The following is a 24858-nucleotide window of genomic DNA, read 5'->3' on the forward strand; positions in this document are numbered from 1 at the left end:
CCTATCTCCTACACATATCAAGGATGATGAACATGCCTGTGATCAGTAACTTCAGACCACTTTGCTGTGATGCACACTGGGCCCTGGTGGTAGCTTTATCAGACATGATGACGTCCAGCATAAACGTGGGCCCCTGATGGGAGATAGCTGTAAAATATCTGTGATCATATGCAGCAGAAAGAACAAAGCTAAAAAGTGTCAGGGTTCTGTTGTGTCCTGCTCTGGTTGCTTCCACAGGTAGTGGCTGAGGGGGCGTGCCCCACACCTGCGGCTCATCAGAGGCAGCTTCCTCTGACTACTTAAGCAGCGCGCAGACAGACGGAAGATGCCAGAGCCTTAAACCAGTCGTGGTACGACGTGGCCTCCGACTAAGCCTTGGAATACTTGCTAGTAAGTCTTTCGTCTCTCAGCCTTGGATTAATTTTGGATCTTCTTTTTTGTCACAGTTTTTGTGTGCATGGATGCACTTACCTGTCCTGAAGCCCCGAGAAGAATTCGAACCAGTGGAATCATCAGCTCAGATCCTGCTCTGGCGCTCCCCCTCTTACTCCCTTGGCGTTATCAAGACGGGCTCGAGGTCCCCTTCCCGGATTCCACTGGTACTCCCAAGACTCTTGGACTCTGGTCAATCCGTCTGTCACCCACGCCTGCTGAGGTTTGCCTCGGGTCACTCGCCAGCTCCATCTGCCACCCTCCAGCCACTACCGCCAACTAGAGTAGGCACTCAGTTCCCTCAGCACCTACCCTTCCCCGGTTAGGTCTACCCTGCTTCATGGTAAGCTGCGTACTATTCGGCATACTCCTGGTTCTTGCTTTGAACTCATTTTCTACTCTCCCCTTTTGCAGTTAACCCCGCCTAGACGTTCAGGCCTCGTTCAGCCAACTAGTTGTCGTATTTTGTTACTGCACATTCCTTTAATAAACACCTTTAACTCAACTCTGGTCTCCTGTCCTTATCTGCATGTGGGCTAAACATCTCAAAAACATTACCAAAAGGATAAAAAACAGAAATAAACAATCATACTTAGAAGCCATAAATGACCTGATACAACCTGCCACAGAGACAGTAACTAAACCATATGAACTGGCTTTATTAGACATTAGATCTCCGTCAGGAAAATCCCTTTTAATCATTGACTTCATTACTGACAATAATCTTGATGCTATGTTTCTAACAGTAACATGATTACATGAACATAATGAAGCACATATTCTGATAGAGTTGACTCCTCCAAACTGCAATTTTCTTTGTGAGAGCTGGCATCAAAAGGAAAGGTGGAGGAGTGGTAACATTGTTTTGTGATTCACTATACTATAAAAAAGGTGTTTGTGGGAAAATTTTACTATTTTGAATAATTAGTTCTCCAGGTGAAGAGCCCAGCATGAACTATGTTCTTGAATGTTTACAGGCCAAGGGTCCAAATCAAACTTTTTCCATGATTTTATTTGATTTGTCATATGTGTTAATTACGACTGTTTAATTTGTGTAGGAGATTTTAACTTTCATGTTGACAATACTGAAGATAATGGTGCAAAAGAACTGTGTGACACACTTAGAAACTTTGGTTTAACTCAACATGTTAAACAGCAAACACACAAACAGGGACATATTTTAGACCTGATCATCACTAAAGGTCTAAACATTTCCAAAGCCAAATGTAGGTGATGTTGCCCTTTCTGATCACGTTTCTGTTACATTCGAAAGCATAATTTCCAATGACTCATTTAGCCCAAGAGACATCATAAGAAAAGGATGATGTCACTGAAACCTTTAACAAAGCTTACACTTTTACTCCAACTTTGTCCTGTAACTCAGTAGAGGAACTTGTGGATAACTTTCATTTGCCCCTTTTCCATTGAAAGACCCAGGAATTAAAGCCTCAGGCTTTTGGGTTTTCGTGTTTCCATTAGCTGGGGGTCATTTATGTAAAACAGACGAATGACATAAGGGCCACTGTGATGAAAAACAGACGTGGAGAGGAGACTAGTCTGATCTTAAGAGTTGTAAGAGTATAATTTTTCCTGCCAAGACGAGTTTAGCTAAAATTGTTTTTAAGTACAGTAATGCAGACTTTGATCACAGCAAAATTATTTTATGTGGGTTAAAGGCTATACACACTGAGCAGTTCTCCCCTCCTCTTTCTCTGCCATTAAAAGTGAGCCTGCTCTGCACGGACACACACACACACACACACACACACACTCTCTCTCTCTCTCTCTCTCTCTCTCTATGGCGAAAAGTTTATAATTAACTAAAAACACTAAAAACATCCAGCCAAGATTTTCACATTTGATATCTGTTATGCGCAGATATTCCTCTGGACCCAGTGCAGGTGGTGGGAGACAAAAGGATGTAAAAACAAAAAACTTGCATCACTGATGGACAATGTGTGTGTGTGTGTGTGTGAGTTTTAATTCTACTGTGCAATATTTACTCTGGTATTTACTCTTATCTTCTACTGTTTGTGTGTCTTTAGAGCTACCTTTGACTGGTTTGTTCTATTTTATCCTTCTTTTTTTCATTGCTAATAATTGTGTGTAACTCATTGTTTGCCAGTGTCACACTCAAATTACCCCATTACGGGACAATAAAGTAATTCTTATTATTATTATTATATTATTATTGTTATTATTTTAATTGTTCCACAGTTCCTCCTCAGTCCAAGCCATGGTTTGACTGAGGATTATGAAATCACCTCTATGAAATGATAGCTTTGTTTTGAATTGTAATGTAGATAAGTTCCATTACTTCAGGAAATTACATTATTGATTAAGTTACAGACCAGGCAGTTGAGTTGTTTTATTTTTATTGTATTTTTTGTTCGGACATTTAAATATACCTTCTTGAGAGGCAGGGACACTGGCCATCCATTCTGTGTAAAGGAAGTGTAGAGTAAAATGTCAATTTATGTTTCCTTAAATTTCTGGCTGTTTAATTTCTTGATTTAACAATAAACTTATTTAGTTAAAAGCACTTACCTCTTGCTGGTTTGGCTCCTCAGCAGGGTGTGGCAGCAGAAGGGAGAAACCAGCTGCAGGTGCTGCTGAAAAGCTCTTGGAGGAAACCATTTGGAAGGAGGGTAGATCTTTAAGGAATTATGTTTAATTTCAAGTATTCTTTTGATTGACTTTAGATTTGTTTAGTTGAAATGATTTTTATGTATGTAAATATTCATTAGGTTTAATTTATTGTGTTGGGTGTTAGTTTTGTGTAAATATTGTTTACATCTTATTGTCTGATCATCCCCTTAATTGAGTCCTTCCAGCCAGACACTGCTATAAAATGCAGACACTGCTGTCGGTCAGGATGGTGTTGGTGCAAGTTCTTAAATAAAGCCACCTCAAATGTAATTTATAGTCCTGCCTCTACATTCAACTTTGAGCCTCTGCCGGACAAAAACTGACATGGGTATTTTAACAATGCGTGTTAACAGAAGAAATAATAACAGTGATCGAACATAAAATAAAACCATCACATTAATGTGACCAATAAGTCTTTAGAACAGAACCGACCTAACCTCTGTTGAAATATTAATGGACTATGCTTAAAAGTTTGGTTTTCCCGAGTTAATACAATTTAAAATAGATTTGCTATTATGGTGGGTGAATTGTACGCTTATTTGTCACCAGAGAAGTGACAAGCTTTTTGAAATCATGCAACACTGAAGAAAGACTCTTAACAGTTTAAAGCCCAAGAGAACATCAGGAGAATTATTATTCTGCTGATTATTATTTAGCAGGGCTCAACAGATGCCCTAGTGGCATTTTTTTTTTTCTTTTTTTTTTGTGGACATGACTTCACAGAAAACACACATCCTCTCTACCCACTAAATGCTCTGAGATGGAAAGATAAGCTGCTATTAATTGAGACATGTTTTGACTCAAATAGTTCCGTCTGCTTCGTGTCACGATAGGAAGTCCTAGTATTTTAAAGTAAAGAGTGAACAATACGATTTTAATTGCTTTTCTGATGTTATCGCCTCAACAAAAAAAAAATTCTATTTGCGCTGTGAATTTTCAGCTGAAAGAACACTTGCAATTTCTTGACAAGTTTGAAAACCACAAATTTTAAGGGTGATATCTAACCAGTAAAATAAATAAAGTACTGTGGAAAACGGGTATACTACAAAATGCATTGATATAGGACCCATCAACCACAGTCATGTAAAAAATTAAATCAATCAGATTATATTTCTTGATGTCATGAATTAAATAGGTCAGGATACCACAAATGCGTCTCACAGTTCTTTTTGTAATTTCCTGCTGTCTGGGAAAAACGCCCCATCATTTCCTGCACTTTTTAGCCTTACTGTAAACCAAACTGCATTATATTTATTGCCTTGCTCATACTGTTACTATTTTACATTCAAAAGGACTTTGTCTAATTTAAAGGAACTTTTGTGCAATCTTGAATAAATAAACGATGAGAAGTTTTTTGTCTACTGAATTAAATAAGGTTGAGGTTCCTTGTAGAGACACTTTACATAGAAAAACCCATAGATGATAAAAGTTATTGCTGCCTTTAAACATGCAAATGGTAAGTTCAAAAATGATAATTAACCTATTTACTCTGTTGTTACATAAATCACTGATTGCTTACTTAGTTTAATTTAGTCGACTTCAGTTTAATTTACTTTACTTTAGTTCAGTTTAAATTAGTGTCTCATTCGATCTCTTAAGATATGAAGTTATAACAGTTGTATTACACTTTTTTTAAAAAAAACACCAATGAACATGGCTGTTAAGAGTATTTTTCCCCTTAGTAGATTTTATTTTTTGCATTTGCTATTTTTGTTACACTTTAATTTGAAAACCTGCTTTAATAAAAGGAAAAACAGCTATCTAAATGAATCTGGTCCAACACATTTTACCCTGTTTTAAATAGCTCTTTATTTATGATTTGTTTGAGTTCATTTGGATTATTTTTTTGGCAAAAAATAAAAATATATCTGTCATCTGTTAGTAATACTTTATGTACTACAAATGAGGAATTAGCAACGTTATTTTAAACAGTATGAATTGAAGTGGCCCTTAAACAGAGCCATGTGGGACCCCATGGTTGAAGAATATATAACACAGTTTTTGGTCATTTACATAAACACATAACCAAAAAAGAAATACATTAAAATCTATTTTGACACTTGGCCTCTAATGCCATAACATTGCAATCTGTCCCTTTGAATTTAATGGTTAATGGAAATGAATGCATTAAATGATTAACTGAAAAATGCAAATACTGTTTTCACCTTTATCAGTTGCAGCATACCATACTGAAAGTAACACCTGGATGTGATTTTGACAGTCTGAGTATTTGTTCAGCACAAGTTTATCCTCATAAAATATGTTCTTGTCTAAATGGTACCTCTTAGAGTGGCTGATGTGGGTCATGCACCCTACGTAATGATGACAAATGAGGGTCACACACCTGGGAACTGTTGTGTCATGGCAGCTACTATTTATTGCTGCTCATAAGTTAGACAGAAATCACAAGGTGTATTGTTGTGTTTTCTAGTCATTCCAGTTAAATTCTGTGTAATCCTTTTTACTTAAATGGACAAACAATTATTGTCTTTATTGGTTTCGTGTCTAAAAGAAGCAGCACTACTCTTTCACTCTGATACTTTGAGGAAAAACACCCGTCTTTTACAGCTGTGAAGTACTCTGAACAAAGGGCAAGCGATGGGTAAACACCTTTAACCACCGGAGATGAAACAAAATTTAGAGCACGCCATGTGCATGTGACTTTTTGTGGGTTAGGATTTGGGCCAAAATGCAGACGGAAACGAGTGATGAGCATTGTAATGGTTTAATCATAAAAATGGAAAAACGTACAAAAAACAAAATAAGAAGAACAGCACATGAAGCACAGGAACTGTAGGGAAACTGTGAACTTAAATACTGAGGGAAGTGTGAAGGATGACTTTGGATGTTGCTGCGTTAATTAGGGAATAATGGAGCAGCTGAGGCAGAAGGTGAGCTTGGAAACTAAGGAAGGAAGACTAATTAACATGGACAGAGCTGGACTGAGACACAAGAAACGATCAAACCAAAGTCCAAACAAATACTAACCTAATGCATTACATACATGGTAGAGAACACAAGAATAAAGGATAGAACTAATAGAGTAAGACCATTAAAAGCATAATCAACAACTGTAATATAATGAAAACATAGACTCAAAAGAAAATCAAAATCCAGGATTACAACGGTCCAATAATTTGTGTCAGTTTCCTTGATCTTTGCATATAAGAAATTAAGAACAATTTGTACTTTATTTGGTGCATAAGTGTCACGTAGAAGGGCTCATGAACACAGCATAAACATTTTACAACCACAAATGTCAGTGCATTTTATTGGGATTTTATCATTACCATTGAGCATTTTCCTTGAAGGCCTGAGAGATTTATTAAGAGAACAGAGAGTTCAGCGAGAATGCTGTGAAGAAGCAGGGTTATGATGTAAAACAGTATCCCGGGTTTTCAACGTCTTCCAGATCCATCATTTGGAAAATGGAGGAAGTCATTAATTTTGAACAATTTTTAAATCGATAGACAGGGAATACAACATTAAACCCATCCCTTTAAGATAAAAACAAAATCTCATTGCAGAATCACAAAGAGCTAAAATGCACAAAAAGTTGCCATGAAAAACAAGATCCATAACCTGAAGTCCAACTAACCCCTCCTCTTGCCTAAATAGCACTAGAAATAAATGAATGTTTGTACCTGTTGCTCAGAACAGACCGGGAACCTGAACTGGTATCCAGACGATAAAAGCTGAAACTCAAAGGAGAAGGGGTGAATATTGAGAGACAAGATGGAATTAGCCTTTTGTGCGTGCGTGCGTGCGTGCGTGCGTGCGTGCGTGCGTGCGTGCGTGCGTGCGTGCGTGCGTGCGTGCGTGCGTGCGTGCGTCTAACTTTTCCATGCCGACAAATCACAGAAAAAGTCAGAACAGACTCATTGTAAGAGTTATAAAGTATGCAGGTTCTATCTATGTTGAATTTTACCATTTTACAAACACAGAAAAGACGTCGCTGACCTTTCTTGAACAGAAGCTAGTGGAGACATACCAAAAAAAATTACACTGTTTGAGCAAAACGTTATGCAAAGCGAAATACTAGCTTAAGGGTGCTTAATACAAAGGCACACCACACTTTTCAGATTTTATTTGCCAATTTTTAAAGCTTGTGTAAAAGTTTCCTTAATTTCCCCCACCTCACCTCACAATTATCTGCCGCTTTGTGTCGGGCTGTCTCTTAAAATTCAAATAATTTAACAAAATGCGCAAAAAGGGGTCTGAATAGCTTTGCAAGACACTGTGTGCCTATACACCCCCCACCCCATCCCCACCCCTACCCCCACCCTCCCCGCTGCACCCGTTGACCAACACAATTGTTTATTTTTTCCCATTGAGGCTGCTCCATTCACTGGCGCACACATTTACTCTGCTCAACTGAAGTGAGACAGCACTTATTTGAGGAGAGGAATGTAGCGTTCCACTGACAGAGCAGCAACAATGCCACAGAAATAATGAAACCTTTACGAGTAGAAGGTACAGCTGAGAGCAAGGGCAAAACCACGTCAAACCTGTAAAAAAAAAAAAAAAAAAATGACTTTCTGCCATGATGAGTATATCCACACGTCACCTTGACAGTACAAAGCTAAGGAGTGTTTAAAAAATGCACTGTGAGGAGCCCATGGAGGAGCTTCTCTGCCAATGGGCACAGCTGCTGCCACCTTCTCTGTCCTGTCACCTTAAACCAAACACCTTTTTTTTTTACCAAGTTACATTTGTGGCAGAGGGTTTCATCATTCTGCCCACATTTCCACCAGTGCATATTTTGACCGAGATATTTTCTAAAGCTGTTTGTGGGGGCTTTAACTGGCAATGCCAGATGACTCAAACAGAAAATGGGCTTTTTCTTTCTTTCTTTCTTTTTTTTTTTTAAAAAAAGGAATATCTGGCAACATATATATGACAATTCAAGTTACTTAGTCATATTGTTAAATGTGTTTAAGTGCTTTCGTTGCATAACAAACGACCAAAGATGCTGACACCATGTTGTGCAGAGGCAAGTTAAGGCAATATTTACAAATGATGATGAGAGCTAATTAAAGAAATAAAAACAAATGCATAAATTCAAACACAGTTTTAAATCTGGGGGATTCATTTACAATGTTATCAAGCAGTGAAGTTTGAAAAGCTGTTTTGTATGTGTTTCATCTGAGCTTCTTTTTTTTTTTTTTTTTTTTTTGACTGCTTGCTCAAATCGGCAGGGGCTGCAGAAAAAAAAAACATGTTGAATTGATGCAAAAGTAACAAACTACATTAATGAGATGTAAAAGAACGATACGTCGTTTAGAGTTACATTTCTGAGCAAATGTTGAAAACAATAAGCTTAGTTGGCCCTGTAAAAAAAAAAGCCAGCCAGGGCGTTTCCTTGGTGAGAGACTGTAATTTCCGTATAGAAAAATAGAAGCTGCTTCGAAAACCAAAAGAAAATCAAAGAAGTGAGACTCATAATGACACTTGCACCTTTCAAGACAAATCAGTTGTTTTTTTTATGAAATCCTAGACAAACCAGTCATGTAAAATAAAATGAATGAGTGTTTTTAGCACTTGCTTTTGCACAGTCATTGACCTTTACTCTTGACTGCATGCAAATCTGAATTCGGTGCAGTGTCTTGCGAAAGCATTAAAATAGCTAGAACATCTCCACATTTTTTCACATTAAATCTATAAAGTTCTGTTTTTTTTTTTTTAGTGATAGACCAACACCCAGTTCTGCCTGATTGTTCGGGGACATGAAAATGTAAAATAGTTTTTTAAACAGTTTTTCTAAAAACGATCTGAAAAGCATGGCATGCTGAGTCGATAATTAGTAGAGCCAGCTCTCACCACAGACCTTCCGGGGTGTGTTTCTACCAGTTTTCTAAAAAGTGAAATTCTTGCACATTCTTCTTTGCAAAATAGGTTGATGGGAGGGATCTGTGAATAGCAATTTTCAAGTCTTGCAACAGATTCTCCAATGGTTTCACGTCTGGACTTTGACTGGGCCACTCCGACTCTTGTTGCATGTTTAGGGTTGTTGTCCTGCTGGAAGGTGAACATTCACCCCAGTACCAAGCCTTTTGCAGCTCCTAGTAGGTTTTCTTCCAGGGTTCTAGTCTATAGCGCTGATGTATGGCAGCCTCGCCTCTGTCAGTCTGCCCCAGGACTGCTGTAGCTACTAATATAACTCACCACCGTCAGGGTGTGAATGTGTGAATGACTGATTGTAGTGTAAAGCGCTTTGGGGTCGTCGGACTAGTTAAACACACAAAAAATAAAAACTTCAGCTGCATCTCACAGCTCTTTTTGTAAATTTAGATGACAAATACTTATGAATCCAGGAGCCCTACACACCCATGTTGTCACAGAACTTTGTCATGAAACTATAAAGCATGCAGCAAGAGCAGGTTGGTTATAAAACATAAAATAAAATTAAAAAAAAAACTTTGCAACAATTGTGAAAAGCTAGTATAGCATCTAACATTTTACATGCCAGCCTGGCAGGTTCAGTCAGACCGCCTGTGGAAGAGCAACTTAACGTGAAAGTTTTAAAATATTGTTAATTATAATTTTTAGGTGTGTATAGGAGATCATCTTATACACACTGATTCCCCAAAAAGTTGATATATTGTTGAACAATTATACAATAGGTTGTCTTCTAACTAATTTTTGCAGATACATTTGAAGATTTTATCTAATCTAAAATCCCTTTGAGGGCTAGCATACTGTATGTAAGAGTGGAGAAGAAGAGGTAAAAACTAAGCACAAAAAGATGAAAACATGCTGAAAGACGTAAAACTAACCTGCCCTCTACTGGTCAGAGAAATGTAGGAGATGATGAAGCTGAAAACTTTCAGGGGCAAACATAACGATCTCTTATGTTAAATGATGATAAGTCACCTGACCCAGGCAACATGGCATCCGAGAAGAAGTGTTTTGAAAGCATTCGCAGAAAAGCACATGAAAAGGTCTATAGTTTTGTTTTCTGAAATGCAAAAGATTCATCGTAGCTTCCTCACAGTCTGTCAGTGATGCTTCTCAAGTTCCAAATTACATGTTCATTTCAAATCAGCAAACCTTCATCTACATGAGAAAAGCCCATAAGAGGAAGTTAAGTCAGACAGATAAAGGAAGACAGTTGTGACGGTATGAGAGGAAGAGAACTGAAAAAGGATCTGTTTTTCTCTGTGGTTTGCACCCATAATATCGAGTGCCAGTACACTCAGAAGGTTAGATCAGACACCTCTCTGCACAGCACAGCCTCTCCATCACCCCTCAGCATGCAGGACGAAGATCAGACTTATGTCTATTATGATGACCTCCTATTTGAAAACTCGTCTTACTCCTGGTCAAATCACTCATTGGAGTGTTCTGACTCAGGCATGTACGGCTCCCACATTTTCCTGCCCGTGTTGTATTACCTGATATTCTTCACTGGATTCTGCGGTAACATCTTGGTGATCGTGGTGGTGGGAAGCAAAGGCAAAAGAGGGGGTCGCCTGGTGGACACCTTCGTTGTGAACCTGGCCCTGGCCGACCTGATCTTCGTCTTGACGCTGCCTCTTTGGGCCATCGCCGCCAGCCAGAACAACTGCTGGTACTTTGGGATTCTCAGTAACCTTCTGTGCAAGCTGAGCAGCTACATCATCTCTGTAAACCGCTTCTCCAACATCTTCTTTCTCACCTGCATGAGCATTGATCGCTACCTGGCTATAGTGAGGATGATGGATTCAAGGTACCTTCGGAGTAGTCAGTGCATTCGCATTACCTGCGCTGCCCTTTGGATTGTCTCCCTCTTCCTTGGCATTCCCTCCCTGGTCTACCGGAACCTGGCGCCGTCTATAAACGGTCAGATCTGTCACGAAGACGACACTACAGTGTTCTTCCTGGGCATGAATCTGACCATGGCGTTCCTCACGTTCGTCTTCCCGGTGCTGATCATCATGCTCTGCTACGGGACCATCATCATGCACCTCAACAGGCACTGCGTCGCCGCTGGCAACGCCCGAGCCGAGGTGCGCCGCCGACACTCCATGAAGATGGTCCTCTGCATCATCGTGGCGTTCGTCGTGTCCTGGCTGCCCTACAACACTTTCAAGTGCATCAAAATAATTTCCCGTCTCTCCAACACGAGTCTCAGCTGTGAAACCACAGAATGGGTGGACCTCGGGTACATCATCTCCTGCTGCCTGGCTTTCTTCAACAGCTGCCTGAACCCTTTCATCTACTTCTTCCTGGACCACCACTTCAGGCGACGGGCTCAGTTCCTGTTCAAAAACTGCATCGGGAAGACGAGGGTGCTGCAGAGCTTCAACTCCTCAGCTTCCTTCTCCAACCTCGGCACCTCTGAGAGCTTTGCGACGAGTGGTGGGCGAACCCAGCTTAAGATGTCCCTGTAGGAGGAGAACGGATCGTTGCCTTCTGTTAGTCTGGAGGTGGTAAAGTCATTGTTTTACACTTCCCTTAGATCTATCTGACAAGCATGTTTTATGTCCTTCTCAACGACATTTGTGCTGCTTTTGTAATATAGAGCCCAGATGGATTACAGTAGGATAGTAAATAAGCCGTCTTTTTGTTATTTCTTCTTCTGAAGGATTTCATTGTACAGTTTTTTTTTTCTCATTCGGATGCTTTTCTTTTTACTTCCTCATCTAAAAAAAAATGCTGTTTATACTGCTAATGCTGGACTGTAATGCAGAATGTGGCTGTCTTTTGTTTCTGTTTAGTTTTTTAGTTTTTTGTTTTTTTTTTCATTTTAGCATTAATCTAACAGTAATTACTTGTCATAAATTAAAATTTGTTCGGACTTATAAGCATTTCTTATTCTTACGGTGAATTTTAAGTTTGTTGTCATTTTGGATTTTTTTTTTTTTTAGCAGTCATTTTGTTATGTAAAATTCAGTATTTCTTTGAAATAAAATGTGTGAATAAATGTTTGGTTTAAAAAAAAATCTAAGTTTTTCCATTTTTATAGCTGCAGGTTCACTCAGATAAACACTTTTAATTAAACTATAGGGCATTCAGAAAGCTACAATAATCCCTGGTTTACACAGGTTAACTAAATCTGACTACATAGTTTGATTTGTATTACTATCATGTTTTAAGTAATGTGAAATTTGGTTATAAACAGATAATATTTCTAAATGCACCAGGTCAACCACTTTTGCTTACAGTTAAGCAAATATATCAGCTGTAATACATATCTTTTAGATATAACTGGGAAAAAATATAAAATTGACACATTTTAAACATATATAATCAGGTTTTCAGTGACAACAAATCTGTTGTCAGCAAGGTGCTTTCAACCAGTCAGCAGCAGCCCTGACATTTGGAGTACATGATACACAAAACCATCAAAGCAGAAACATTCGGTTTCATATCGCCCCAAAAGCTGCAAATCTGGTCATATTTTTTTATGGTACAGTTATTCGATCATAATTAAGTGATAGCGATAATAACCAAATTAGGAATATTCAATCTTCTATATTCATATTTCACCTCTTCAGATTTGCCAGCATATCGTTCAGATAAACTGTAAATACAGAACAGAGAACGCTAGTTGCGAAATCGACTCAGACATGTTTTACAGAGGCGTCTTCCTACTGCACAAAAGATAAAGTCACTTTAAACAATTGCCAAGAGACCACAAAGGTCTGTCGCAATTTAGGATTATCGTCACATGCTCAATTTTAAAATGTGTGCTTCGAAGATAAGGCGCATTGTGCTTCCCTCGAATAGCAGCGCACTTCATTTCTCAAATTTTCTTTGAAAAAAAAAAAAAAACAGTACAAAAAACCACAGTGTCTTGACCACCCCCTGAGGTTTTTATTTTTATTTTTTTGTGCCCTAGGTTTTCATGTGACATGTTCACCGTGTGAACTCTGCGCACAGCGGGGACCCATGTTGTGTACTGTGTCCTTCACAATACAAAGTGCATCCAAAGGACAGGTAAACGCAGGGGGGGTTCGATGTAAAGTATTTTGTTCGAGGCGGTGAAGATTTCCTGCCATCACACGAGAGAAAAGGTGTCATAAACAAACAAAAAAAGGATAAATAATGGTTTGAAAACAAGTTGACGAGACGGCGTGGAAGCAATGCAGTCGATCACAACAGGAAACAACAAGTTTCAATTCAGTTTTTCTGTTTGTTTGGTTGTTTCTCACTAAAATTCAATCAAGGAAGTTGATTTAAAATGTTGTCCTAAAGAGCAGTTGACTTACCTATTAACAAATTATTTATGATTTTCTTTAAAGGTAAAAGAGAGTTTTTGCCATTGCCTATATTTATGTCCTCCTCTTTAAATTCTTTCTAATTGTATACAAATATTTTCACACTTTATATTTCGTCTATACGTTTTTACTTGAGTCTCCCGTGCTTTGCATGCCTATACGTTGTTTTTTTTTTGTTTTGTTTTTTACTTTTTCATGCCCACGTAGGGAGCCAACTAAAGCCATCCCTTGTTATGTCTTGAGGTCCTTGTTTTGTTTGAAAGTGCATTATTGTCTTAGTCCGAGCCGCAGAGCCCTCTGAGGCAGGTTTTTCTAAGACAATCTCTCTATATCTAGATGCTGTTTGTCTTACCTTCTATGCGGACTGGTCGCCCACTTCCTGCCACAGATAAATAACATAGCAGCATCCTGCTGCCGCCGCCATATTTTTGGCAGATGTCCAGATCCAAGGAGGGTCCTAACCTCCTAACTTCTTCTATTTCCAAATAACGGAGATCACGGCATGTTCAAAGTCGCCCGTATATAGCGTCTAGCATACTTCCCCCGGGGTCCGTGCTTTGACACAGTCTGAGGTCCACAGAGGGTTCCTTTGACTTCATTATTTGGTTTCTGCTCTGATATGCACCATTAGCTGTGAGACCTTCTCCCAACGAGTGTCTCGCACCTCCAAATAATGTCCAGTCAACTAGGTTTACCACAGGTTGACTCCGATCAAACTGCAGGAGCATCTCAAGGATGAACAGAGGAAATCTGATTCGCCTCAGCTCAAATCTGACAGCCATTGCGACAAATACTTATTTTTAGAGGTTTATAATATTTGTTGATTACAGAAATTTCTGCAAACATGTATACAGTGTGTTGTTTTAAAGATGCCTTTACTCAAATTTATTTTAGACTGCGTCTGTAAGGTCAGTTAATGTAAAAAAATAAATAATGAAACAGGTATAAATAGTTTCTGATGGCTCAGTAAAACTCTACCTCTTTGTGAATTGGCTCATGAGACCATTGTGGACAGACAGCAAAATCCCCCCGAGTGACAAATTCTGCATGAATTTATTCTGTTTTACTTTATAGAAACACATCTGTCAGCTGTGAGGTCTCCTGAGAGGAAGTCCACAGGTTCACCACTTTGAGAGCTTGCTGTACGACTGAACATGCATTCACACACACACACACACACGAGACTTCTCTCAACGCTAAAAGGTAGCTTCTCAGAATCGGCCCGTATTTGCCCGATTATGAAAGAGAAGTTCATGTACTAGAAAGTTCAAATGTTCAAACATGCCCACTGCTTTTTCAGTGGTGTGGTGCAGAATGAATCAAAGAGTTTCATAACAGAGAGAACCAAGTTAGATGCCAGCCTTTGGTCGCAAGGTCAGGAAATTCCCAGTTTCCTGCTTCGACAAGTAGCCGACCATCTTTGTTTGCCACACAGCTACAAATGCTATCCTGCTCTACAACGGGTCCGATTGTTGTTGTTTTGTTACAGCTTTTTCACTGACAGGAAGAAAAGAAACCACACTTGTTTATTAGTTGGTACCTGGCACGCACATGACTATATACGTCCAATCAGGAGCTCTCATCTACAACTTGTACACATAAAAAAAGAAAAGAAACATTTCATGCAGTAAATGTTGATCTTCCTTGAAACAAACTTCTGCTTGATTTTGACAGAAAGCTACAGATCAGATACAATGAAATTGTTAAAATGAGGGAAATTTTGCTGCTTTGTTTTACAAAGAGCTGTGCAGCTTGCAAATTTATTGCCATGGTTTCAGTTGTAATATGAGAGCCGTTGGCAACCTTTGCATTCACACTCTCACACTGCAGGGGCACTGCCAGTTACCGCTGATGTCAAGTTTAACATCCAGCTCGAGCGCACTAGTTTCTGTTAACTGAGCAGAAGACGGAAAATGCATTAATGCAAAAACAGACTTTTTATTTATTATAATTATCTCCTTTTTTTGTATTATTTAATCTGGCTCTGACTGGTTGAGTTTCATCAGGTCAGGTTCAGGGTCTGACAATTATCGCCTTCATGAAAGGAAAATGTCGATCTAACTTTAACAGCTGAACTCACAATACAGTATATTTGTGTGGTGTTATGTCTATACCTGATATACAAAACATAACATTATGATCTGCATACAAAACACTTACAAGCACAGGACTTGTTTCCTTTGCAACATAAAATGTTAAGTCAATTACATTTTTTTACATGTTATGTGACATTTGGAGGGGTGGTGGTGGTGGAGGGTCGGGTGAAAGTTTTTTCAGATTAAAATAAATCCCTATGAGAATCCTATGACTGTTCTGACAATGTGACACTTACAAAATGAAAGGTGAGAAACTGACTCTTACATCTTATCAAAGTTTCCTTATGCTTCAGCTGCCTGTTTCTATGCATGTCAATTGTGAGACGATCAATTTGTATTTTTCCCACAGTGTTCTTGGTGCCCTCTGCTCCGTGTCTGCACTTTACTCATATCTGGAATCTAAGTTCACTGCGACATCACTTCTGATCTTATGTGTGTGAACTTGAACTCACCTCGCTAAATGACATTTCCATCCAACTGCTCTTTCTACAGTTTCTCACCGTGTCATGCGTAACAGAGGTGAAGTTTTGATGATCGTGCCTAACAACAAATAAAACCCGAGGTCAGCTTTTCAGAAAATGTTAATACTATATAAGACTAGTTTAAATAAGTACTTTAACACATATATTATAGGATCAGGGTAGGAGAAATAACACATATTTGAAAGTTGCCTGGCGGGAATGCCACAAAGTCATGGTTAAAGAAGCTGGTTGTTCACTCAGTGATATACAGAAGCATCTTAATGGAAAGTTAAGTAAAAAAAGAAACGCATGCAGCCTTGAGAGAATTGCCCAAGAGATTCAAAAGGCAGGAAGTGTTTCAAGAGCTGCTGCACACAAACGTATCTGCTTCACATAATCTATAACTGTCCTATTCTGTTTGCTTAGCCAGTCCTGAACCAGCACCAGTGCCAGCATGCGGTTTGTTGCTATGTGGTCCAAACCGGTCTTTACAGATGAAAGCTAATTTTGCATTCTGAGAATTGGTTTTGGGTGTGCCTACTGTACTGAACATAGCGGTACTTTTCAATAAGCTAACATTTCTGAATATATTTAGTGATTAATTCATTTATTTTTTTGTCAAATGTAAAAATTGTATATTCTTGGAAATTGTATTTTGGATTTTCTTTCAGTCATCAAAATGAACAGGCCACACACCGTGTAATTATTCAAACCATCACAAAATACATTAAATGAAACATTTTCAATTAAATTACAGGAGATAAAATTATCCATAAAAAGATATACTAATTTCTTAAGACCTACCTGCACCATAGACCCAAGAAGACAGTAGGGCAATGATGCAAGTCAGGCAAAAAGGACGACTAAATATAGGCTGGGGGAGGTAATGATTCACCGAAGATAAATGGTAAATGGCTTGTACTTGTATAGCGCTTTAACTAGTCAGACGGCCCCAAAGTGCTTTACACTACAGTTCAGTCATTCACCCATTCACACCCTGACGGTGGTGAGCCATGTTAGTAGCCACAGCTGCCCTGGCGATGACTGACAGAGGCCAGGCTGCCATACGTCGGTGCCACCGGGTTCTATGACCACCGCCAGCAGGCAATTCGGGTTGCCCAAGGACACAGAGACTGAGACGGTCGAAGCAGGGGATCAAACCGGCAACCCGCCAGTTACAGGACGAACTCCCTAACTCCCGCAGTAGGCCACAGTGGCGCAGGTAGGTACGATAACAAGCGAACCGTAGAAAGCAGGGACAGGCAAAACAGCAGAAGATAAGAAGGTAGTGGTAGATGACAGGTCATGAAGAAAAGAATAAAAATATTAAACCTTGATACCACAGGTGACACGTGATTTAAGGCTTGTTGGTGATTCCTCTTTCCTACAAGAGTCAGACTTCATGCGCATAATATTTTTAACACATTAATATAAACGAAGAAAAGACAATTAATGAGTTGCATCATTTTTTTGTTATTTATATATTTCTGTATTCATTTATTTATGTCAGTATTGTTTTGTTTTTTTCATTTGTCCTTTATAGGGGTACTTTCTTAACGTCTGCCACATTAAGAAATACCAGAATCCCATATTTAGAGGCAGTTGTTTGATGAATCTCAACATTTTAAAACCATAGATGGTAGATTTTGTCCGGGCTAAAGAAGCATGTTGGAATAAAACGACCCCAAAGAGAGAGCCTTGAGTAATATGGGGTAAAATAACTGTCGATTACAACATATGCGTAGGCATTTAAATTTGTAAATGTAAGTCAATAAACATGAATACATTTTAGATTTGTATTTGTTCCTTGTTGTCAACTCATACATACATGTGACATCAGATGTCTCGTCTGTGAGAATGCAAGCTTAGAAGTTAGGAATACCAGCAACAAAGTTACAACTTTGCAACAATACAAACAAGTACAAATCACAAATAGGGCATTCCTCAAATGACGTCAAATGACTACATTTAGAACAGCGCAGCCGCATGCGTCGAAGCCATCTTGTGGTCGTACAAACAGTGTTAACGCTTGCCTCAACAGACATATTATGGCAACAACAAAACACCTCTGCATTGGTATCTCCTCGAGTGACTCGAGATTTGACGATTGTGTCCATTTGGTGTGAGAGTGGGACTCTCTGTTTTAAATTTTATGTTTTTTGCAATAATTTAAGCCCTATACAAATTTAAAACATAGTCCTGTAATAATATTTTTTTATTTCTTAGTATTAGCTGTAATTCTACGCAAATTCGGCGGGTTTCCTCATTAGGTCTAATCCATTGTGAGAGAGGAGAGGAGAGGACAGCCTCTTCCACCTTTCTACTAATACTGCTTTGTTTCCATTAATTTTGAGCCCTCTACATTTCCACCAACGATTAAGCCATTCTAGGCCGTGTTTCTCGATTGAAGCATGTTGAAATGAGGCTCCAGGGACGTCGTCATCTTCCAAAATGATTAGTATTGCGGTTGTTGCCATTTTAGTTTACACTCTTCTTGTACGACCATTTGAGAAATGTCCTATTTATGAGTACGGATCTTCAACCCCTAGTGAATCTTTTATACTCCTTACCAGTTGGTGGCAGTAATGAGATTCAAATTCAGTTTTATTCTTCTTCTTCTTTATTTTTCTATATTTTGCTTGTATGTTTATTTGACGTTAACACGCGTTTTTTTGTTGTTGCTTTCGCGCGTGCATATAGTGAATGGCAGGGAAAAAACTGGCAAAAATACATGGATTGTAGATTTGTACTACAAATTTCTGATTTGTACTCGTACATTTGTAATTTTGTACCCATAAAGTTGCGTTTTGTACTTGTATGTATTGTTACGAAGATGTAACTTTGTAACTTATATTCATAACTTCTAAACTTGTATTCTCACAGATGAAGCATCTGATGAAACATCTGCTGTCACGTGTATGAGTTGACATGGAACAAATACAAATCTTGAATTTATTCACATTTATTTATGTACATTTACAAATTCAGACACCTACGCATATGTTCATAATGGCAGTTATCTTACCCCATAGCTGAACCCCAAGTATAATGTTTGCTCACTATGATTTTTTATCTTTTTTTTTTTTACTGCTAATTGACACAAAGCAGTTTCAGTGTGCCAAATAAGATCTGAACCTGTCTACCACAGTTCCAGATCCCACCCACATGTAGTCTAGTCAACCGGGGTCAAAAGTTTCTTTTACTGGTAATTTGTAGATCACAAGTTGAAAACTCAGTATCTGAGCCAAATACTGAGGAATATCAAGATTTTCTTTATTTGTTTGTCAAAATTGTGGTTTACCTACCTGATTTTGGTTTAGTGTACCCTATAGCCCAAGGTTTCTGGGGGAATCCCCATCCAACACAGAAGCTATTTAAAATTTAAAATGTTAATATGACCAAAGGCCAAAAACACAAATAAATGTTTAATTTCTTAAGTCAGAGTCTTGTCAGTGCCTTAACAAAGTTAAATCAGATAATTTTAAATATGATATTAAATAATTGGTTCGAATCAAATGATAGCTTTGTAGTCTGTCTTCTCTGTGCATAAGAGTCCTCTGTCTCCTATAGTATTCTGGATTTTTTATTTAATAAGTCTATTTAGCCAACTTGATGATTCCTTGCTGTTTCTGCTTCTTACTTTTAACCCATAGGTTCTTTTTAGTTGCTTCTGGTCATTGCTTTCCTCAAGCAAGTGTGCTTTCAAAAGATTTAGTTGATCGAAAAGAAAAATGTCAGCCGGCTTGTTGAAATTCTTCTGCAAAGTTGCCAGGGCTCCAACAATAGCTGTCCTCAATTCTGTCGCTGGCACCATGCATTCATTTTTCACAGTTAAACCACAAAGATGCAGAGCATTCACACTGCAATCTTACCAACGGTGCAGCCAATAAATGAAACAACTTGATGTGGTTTCCTAGTTCTTTACAACTTCAGCTCGAGCCTGCTTGAGCGGCATTTGATCCGTGCAGACTCAGCTGAAACCCAAGAAACACAAAAACGAGGCCAGCGGTGGCACAGACGGTGGGGGACCAGGGGGGTCCGCTTTACTCCGCAACTGTAAGGAAGAATATGTGAAACCCCGGCAATGCAAGATAACGTGTATGTCTACAGTAACTTAGAATAGTGTTGGTGTGACATCAGATGTGTCATATTGACACTACTACGATACAGATCATTTTTGTAGAGGAAGATTTTTAAATATACCACACATACTAAAGGTGCTATAATTTTTATTTTACTTCCCAGTATGAACGGTTTGTGGTGTATTTTATACATTATTCACACTTAATCACACTTTTTTTCCATCATATCTATACTCCAGTGTTCACTTTATTGTTTTTTCCTCTAACATACATGGATTATGTAATTGATGTTTTTTTATGTCTGTTCCTTAAAGCATTAAGCTGTTTTTACCATCATCATCATCATCATTATTAAAAAAAAAAAGACTGAATGGAAGGAAACCTCCTCCTTCTGACTTTGGTGTCATCATTATGTTTTTTTTTTTATCTTAATCCAGAATTCATGAATTTTGCATGATTTAAAAAACAAGTATTCTAGACTCTGATAAGTAACCTACACAGTGCCTGCGGGCACCAGGTAGTCCTCAAGGACCACATGAGGTGCCTGAGCTTGTTCTACAAATAGTCCAAACCACCAGTGAGCTGCGTCTAAAATAGTATTTCATTCTGTTGCTCTTCCTTTATAAACCCACTTGTATTTATATAGATTTAAAAATTACTATCTAAAATAAAGCATTAAAATGTGTTTATTTTACATAGAGTTAGGGTGAATTCTCATTCTTCTAGTTCATAGTTTAGCATTGGTAGCCCTTTGAATGACACATTACCAATATGTCAGTTTCAAAATGCATGTGTAGCCAACACTTATAAAAGGTCATATTTACTGAGGTTTTGCATCTAAAACAGCTTAAATGTGAAAATATGCAAGAGATTTGTTATAAGAAAGTACATTTGGCAGTAACAAAGCACCACATGTTTTGTTAATTCTTTTGTGACGTTCAATATATTTACAAAACAAATTCTGTAAGCTATACCAATAAATACATTACAACTATCCTTTGTTTATATTATTTATTTTTTGGAAATTGTTTCTGTTTGTTTTGTTTTTACAAATCCCTGTCCACTACTCCTGTTAATTCTTTATTTTTAATCGTGGATTTAATCACAGTGACAAACCATGGTCCATGTGGATGGTAGCAAAAGCCACGACTGAAGGTCCCTGTAATGCTATGCTGACCTCTAGCGGATGGGCTGAAAAACACAGTCCCGGTGCATTAAAGGGTTTGTTGTTTGGGGATGTTTTCATAAAGTTCATTAATGCATCATTTACACATCATGTCATTATTGCATAACATCACATCATGTGCGTTTTCTGTGAAATTCTCTTATGCTCTCATGAGAATGACTTTCGGTGCCATAATTTTTAATTATGACATTTGGTAAAAATGACAAAGTGTAAATCTCAACTCAAATTAGGAAATAATACAAAATTCAAAATGAGACATTCGTTTTCCTCCTCAAATTCTTTTGGTCTCATACTTATCACTAAAAGTCTAAATTGTTGTTTTAAATATTTTTACTTTGTTATATCTGTGTCCCAAATTATAATGTTGAACGTTTAAATAATGGCTGTCGAAATTCTGACTTTAAGAAGTAGGACTTTAAAAGGGAGTACAATGTCAATGGGAATCAAATATACAACTCAATCTATTTGATCATTTAAAACATTGAGGCATTCGAGGCACTCTTTGGGATACTGCCCACGCCACCGACGAACCTGTGGGGCGTTCACAAGCTCACGATAAACCAGTAATTTCTCGCCGGCTGGTAAAAAAAAGGAGAAAAAAAAGATGCAGGCCTATTAAAGCTCTATCAGGTGGTCAAGTAACCATGAACCAGATTATAATCGTGTTTTCTTCTTGTTTGCTTGTTATTTACACTTGGACTGCAACTCAGAAACAAACCCCACTCAAGCGAAGGAATATAAATAATAAAACTTTACGGGGATCTTTTTTATAGTAAATGTGCGTGGATGTGGTTGGTTTCCCTTTTATTTCCAACCAGTTATTTTGCCGCGTGATCATATCATTCCGATCAAAACAGAGCAGTCGGGTGAATGCTTGTTGATTGTTGCTCGTTTTCGACCGTACGTGAAGGCAACACTGCATTGCTTTACTTTACTGAGCTCGTGGAGTTTCTTATTCAACAACGGCTGCGTTTGGGGACTGGATTTAGCTTAAAGCTTGGGGAGGTTTCGCAGTTTTTAGGAATTTGGGCTGAAATAGACACTCGGAGATTTTTTTTCTTAATGCTTTTGTTGCATTGTTAAATAGAAACTTGTAAAGCAGAAAGGGAAATCTGGGAGGATGCGAGCAGCCAATGGAGCGCGGACTGTATGGATGTAGCTGAGGGGCGATGCTAGCAAGCTAACTGGCTACAGCGGTAAGAGGAAAAAAGTTTTCACTGTTCATATTTTATTTTTTATTTTTTTTTGTTTGTTTGAAACGCTAGTTAAAGCCATTACGCTTTCCGTGGATGGTGGTAACTTAAAGGAAAACGTTGACGTTTTTTTCTTTTCTTTTCTTTTGGATGGGGGGAATGTTCTTAAAGGTGTACCGTAAACTTTGATAAGCTCTTTAAAGCTGCGGCCCAACAGCAGCTGACTGATTACATTATGTACATTCGTGGCTTCTCTGATTAGGCTGGTGGTCTGTTCTTTGAGGGTTATCCTGGGATCAAAAGGAAATTTGACTGGCATCATCTGACAAGTTGGTATAAAAACAAAAGGGTCATCCCAGAGTCTGGTCTTCATACCAGTCAGTTTTCTAGATAACAGTTTGCAAAGCTGATAAACGTGACAGCATATCAGTGAAATACTGTCACGCTTATCAGCTCCATTAACTATATTTAAAAGGTTGTTTCCCAAAGAGAATGATATGGAAAGAAGGAAAAATAGGTGTTTTTAGTATGAAACTTGTTATTCAGAGGTTAGACATTTTCACATCTACATAGCTATGTTTTGCTTTTTATAGTCCCATACCATTTAAGTCATCACTTCTGCTGCTCTGTCAGGAAACCATTCTTGATGCAAGCAATTTATAAAATACAGTTGTGTTTGCTGGACATTCGTGCTAAACCGTAAAAAAACAACACTGTTTCCTTTTTACTGCTTCACTTAAAGGAGCTATAGGTGAAATTTTCATTATTTTAGATAGAACTAAAAATAGTTTTGTGAAGAACTAAATGTGTCTTTTCAGATGGACTATGGTTAAACCTCACACATTGTCTTTCTTTGTGGTTCTCCAATCTCTTGTTTACATTGCTGGGACACGTACATGCACGTGAACAGCTGCCACTCAGGGCTTAGCCCCTTCCTGCTCATAAAATGCCACTGCCCAGGCACAAAATGACGGAGAGCACGCCCATTCTCTTGCTAACAGCATTATAAAGTTATGGGTTACTTACTTTTTCACTAGACATGTTCCTCTGAAAGGTAATGCTGTTGTGCTGTGTTTTTATCCTTTGTAAATGGGATACAAGCGGTAGAGAGAGGCGTGGCTTGAGACACATCTTGTTTTGGTCTGCAGACAGCGCTCAAGCTCCACCTAGTGGTGAAAAATTGCTTGGCATGGGACTTTATTTACATTATCAGAGTTTCTCTGACCCTCTGTAGGCTTTGGCATCACCTTCACTAAATTCCTTACAGAAGGTATGGGAATCAGTGGCATATTATATCGATTATATAGAAATCGTTAATGTATTGCATTTTAAATATAACAGCCAAATATATTGTGAGTCCAGTATTGAGTATTAAAAAAAACTATGACGACGACAGCCATTCAATGTATTGTGCATCTGCTAATATTACAACTGGAACAATCAATTGCTAGCAGTTTGTTGTTGTTTTCGATACATAGACTTAAGCAAGCATACGGCATAAACACCGGCAAATGTAAATGTTAGTTTTTGAGTGCTTGATGCAGCACTTTTTGGCGCTCTCAAAGTCAAGAGTTCTCTGTTCGTCCGTCTCCCTTCGGAGAACTTTGCCTTGGACAGAGTTTTACTGCACCAGCGACCACTGCACTCACCCGTAACTTCACATAGATAGAAAAACAGTAATTCGTATAAAAACAGGCTTTTCAATAAAGACAGTTAATTAAAAAGTTGGTTATAAAAAGGTTAATTGAAAACTGCAAAGACAGTGCCAAATTTAGTATCCTTCTGGCTGAAAGAGAATAAATTATCACAGAACCAGACTGGTTAATGAAAAATGTATAATTTGTCTGTTCATCTTGTACTAGTTGCTTATTGGGGTTACTGAATGCTTGTACCGTTTGTGTTTCCAGAGGAAAACTCTGTACCTTCCTCCTGAGTTTAGTAATGTGTATTCAACGTGCAGAACGTGAGAAGTATCTGATAAAATGCTGTCTCAGAGTGGCCTATTCTACAAGTTCTCCATAGAGTAAGACGAACAGAATGTGGATTTAGCGAGTTAATTAGTCAGGCTATCTGCTCAGACAGGAAGTCTGCCATCTGTTGCTTAATAGAAACAGCTCTTGTTTCTTGCCAGTTAAGCATTCAAGAGACAAAAGGGTTTGTGTTAAATTAACGAAGATAGTTATTTTTTTTCTGTAAATGTTAGTTTCATAACCCTTTTTACAATGTTGTATCTTGAAACCCACAGGAGCGCTTAAAGAAGCTACACCGCGGTAAATAAATAATGCTCCAGCATCACCTTCCCACTTTTATTTCCCCGCTGTAAAGGGGACATATCGTGCTTTTTAACACCTTCCTTTTCACATTGAAGCCATTCAGCTGTGGTCTATATAAAGCAGAACTGCAATGCTTTGGTCTGAATTCCTCGTCATTGTTGCTCCTCAGCCCCTCTTCTACCTCTACTCTGAGGTGCGTCTGAAAGCAACTCGTTTTGGTGCTGTCTCTTTAAATGCAAAGGAGGCACTTCACCCCCCCCCCACCCCCCCCCTCCCCCTTCAGG

At 38.4% G+C, this 24858-nt stretch overlaps 2 protein-coding genes and 1 long non-coding RNA gene across 4 annotated transcripts in view; all 3 read left to right on the top strand.

The window, feature by feature from the left end:
* Positions 1-67: 67 nt before the first annotated feature.
* On the top strand, positions 68-959 carry LOC118567298. The gene is made up of 3 exons (XR_004933583.1): positions 68-350; positions 447-775; positions 847-959. It is a non-coding gene; the product is annotated as an uncharacterized LOC118567298 (long non-coding RNA).
* Positions 960-9897: 8938 nt separating this feature from the next.
* gpr25 (G protein-coupled receptor 25) lies at positions 9898-11922 on the top strand. The gene has a single exon (XM_012881071.3). The coding sequence runs from the start codon at positions 10203-10205 to the stop codon at positions 11451-11453; it is 1251 nt and encodes a 416-aa protein (XP_012736525.3). The 5' UTR covers positions 9898-10202; the 3' UTR covers positions 11454-11922.
* A 10081-nt stretch (positions 11923-22003) lies between these two features.
* Positions 22004-24858, top strand: part of inavab (innate immunity activator b) — a 30500-nt gene continuing 27645 nt past the window's right edge. The window contains exon 1 of one of the 2 annotated variants that reach the window (XM_036151445.1): positions 22004-22304. The gene's annotated coding sequence lies outside the window, so the exon portion shown is untranslated. The remainder of the gene's footprint in view (positions 22305-24858) is intronic. The other variant, XM_036151443.1, reaches the window with a different exon arrangement.

The sequence above is a fragment of the Fundulus heteroclitus genome, chromosome 20 (genome assembly GCF_011125445.2).
Source record: "Fundulus heteroclitus isolate FHET01 chromosome 20, MU-UCD_Fhet_4.1, whole genome shotgun sequence".
Classification (NCBI taxonomy): Eukaryota; Metazoa; Chordata; class Actinopteri; order Cyprinodontiformes; family Fundulidae; genus Fundulus; species Fundulus heteroclitus.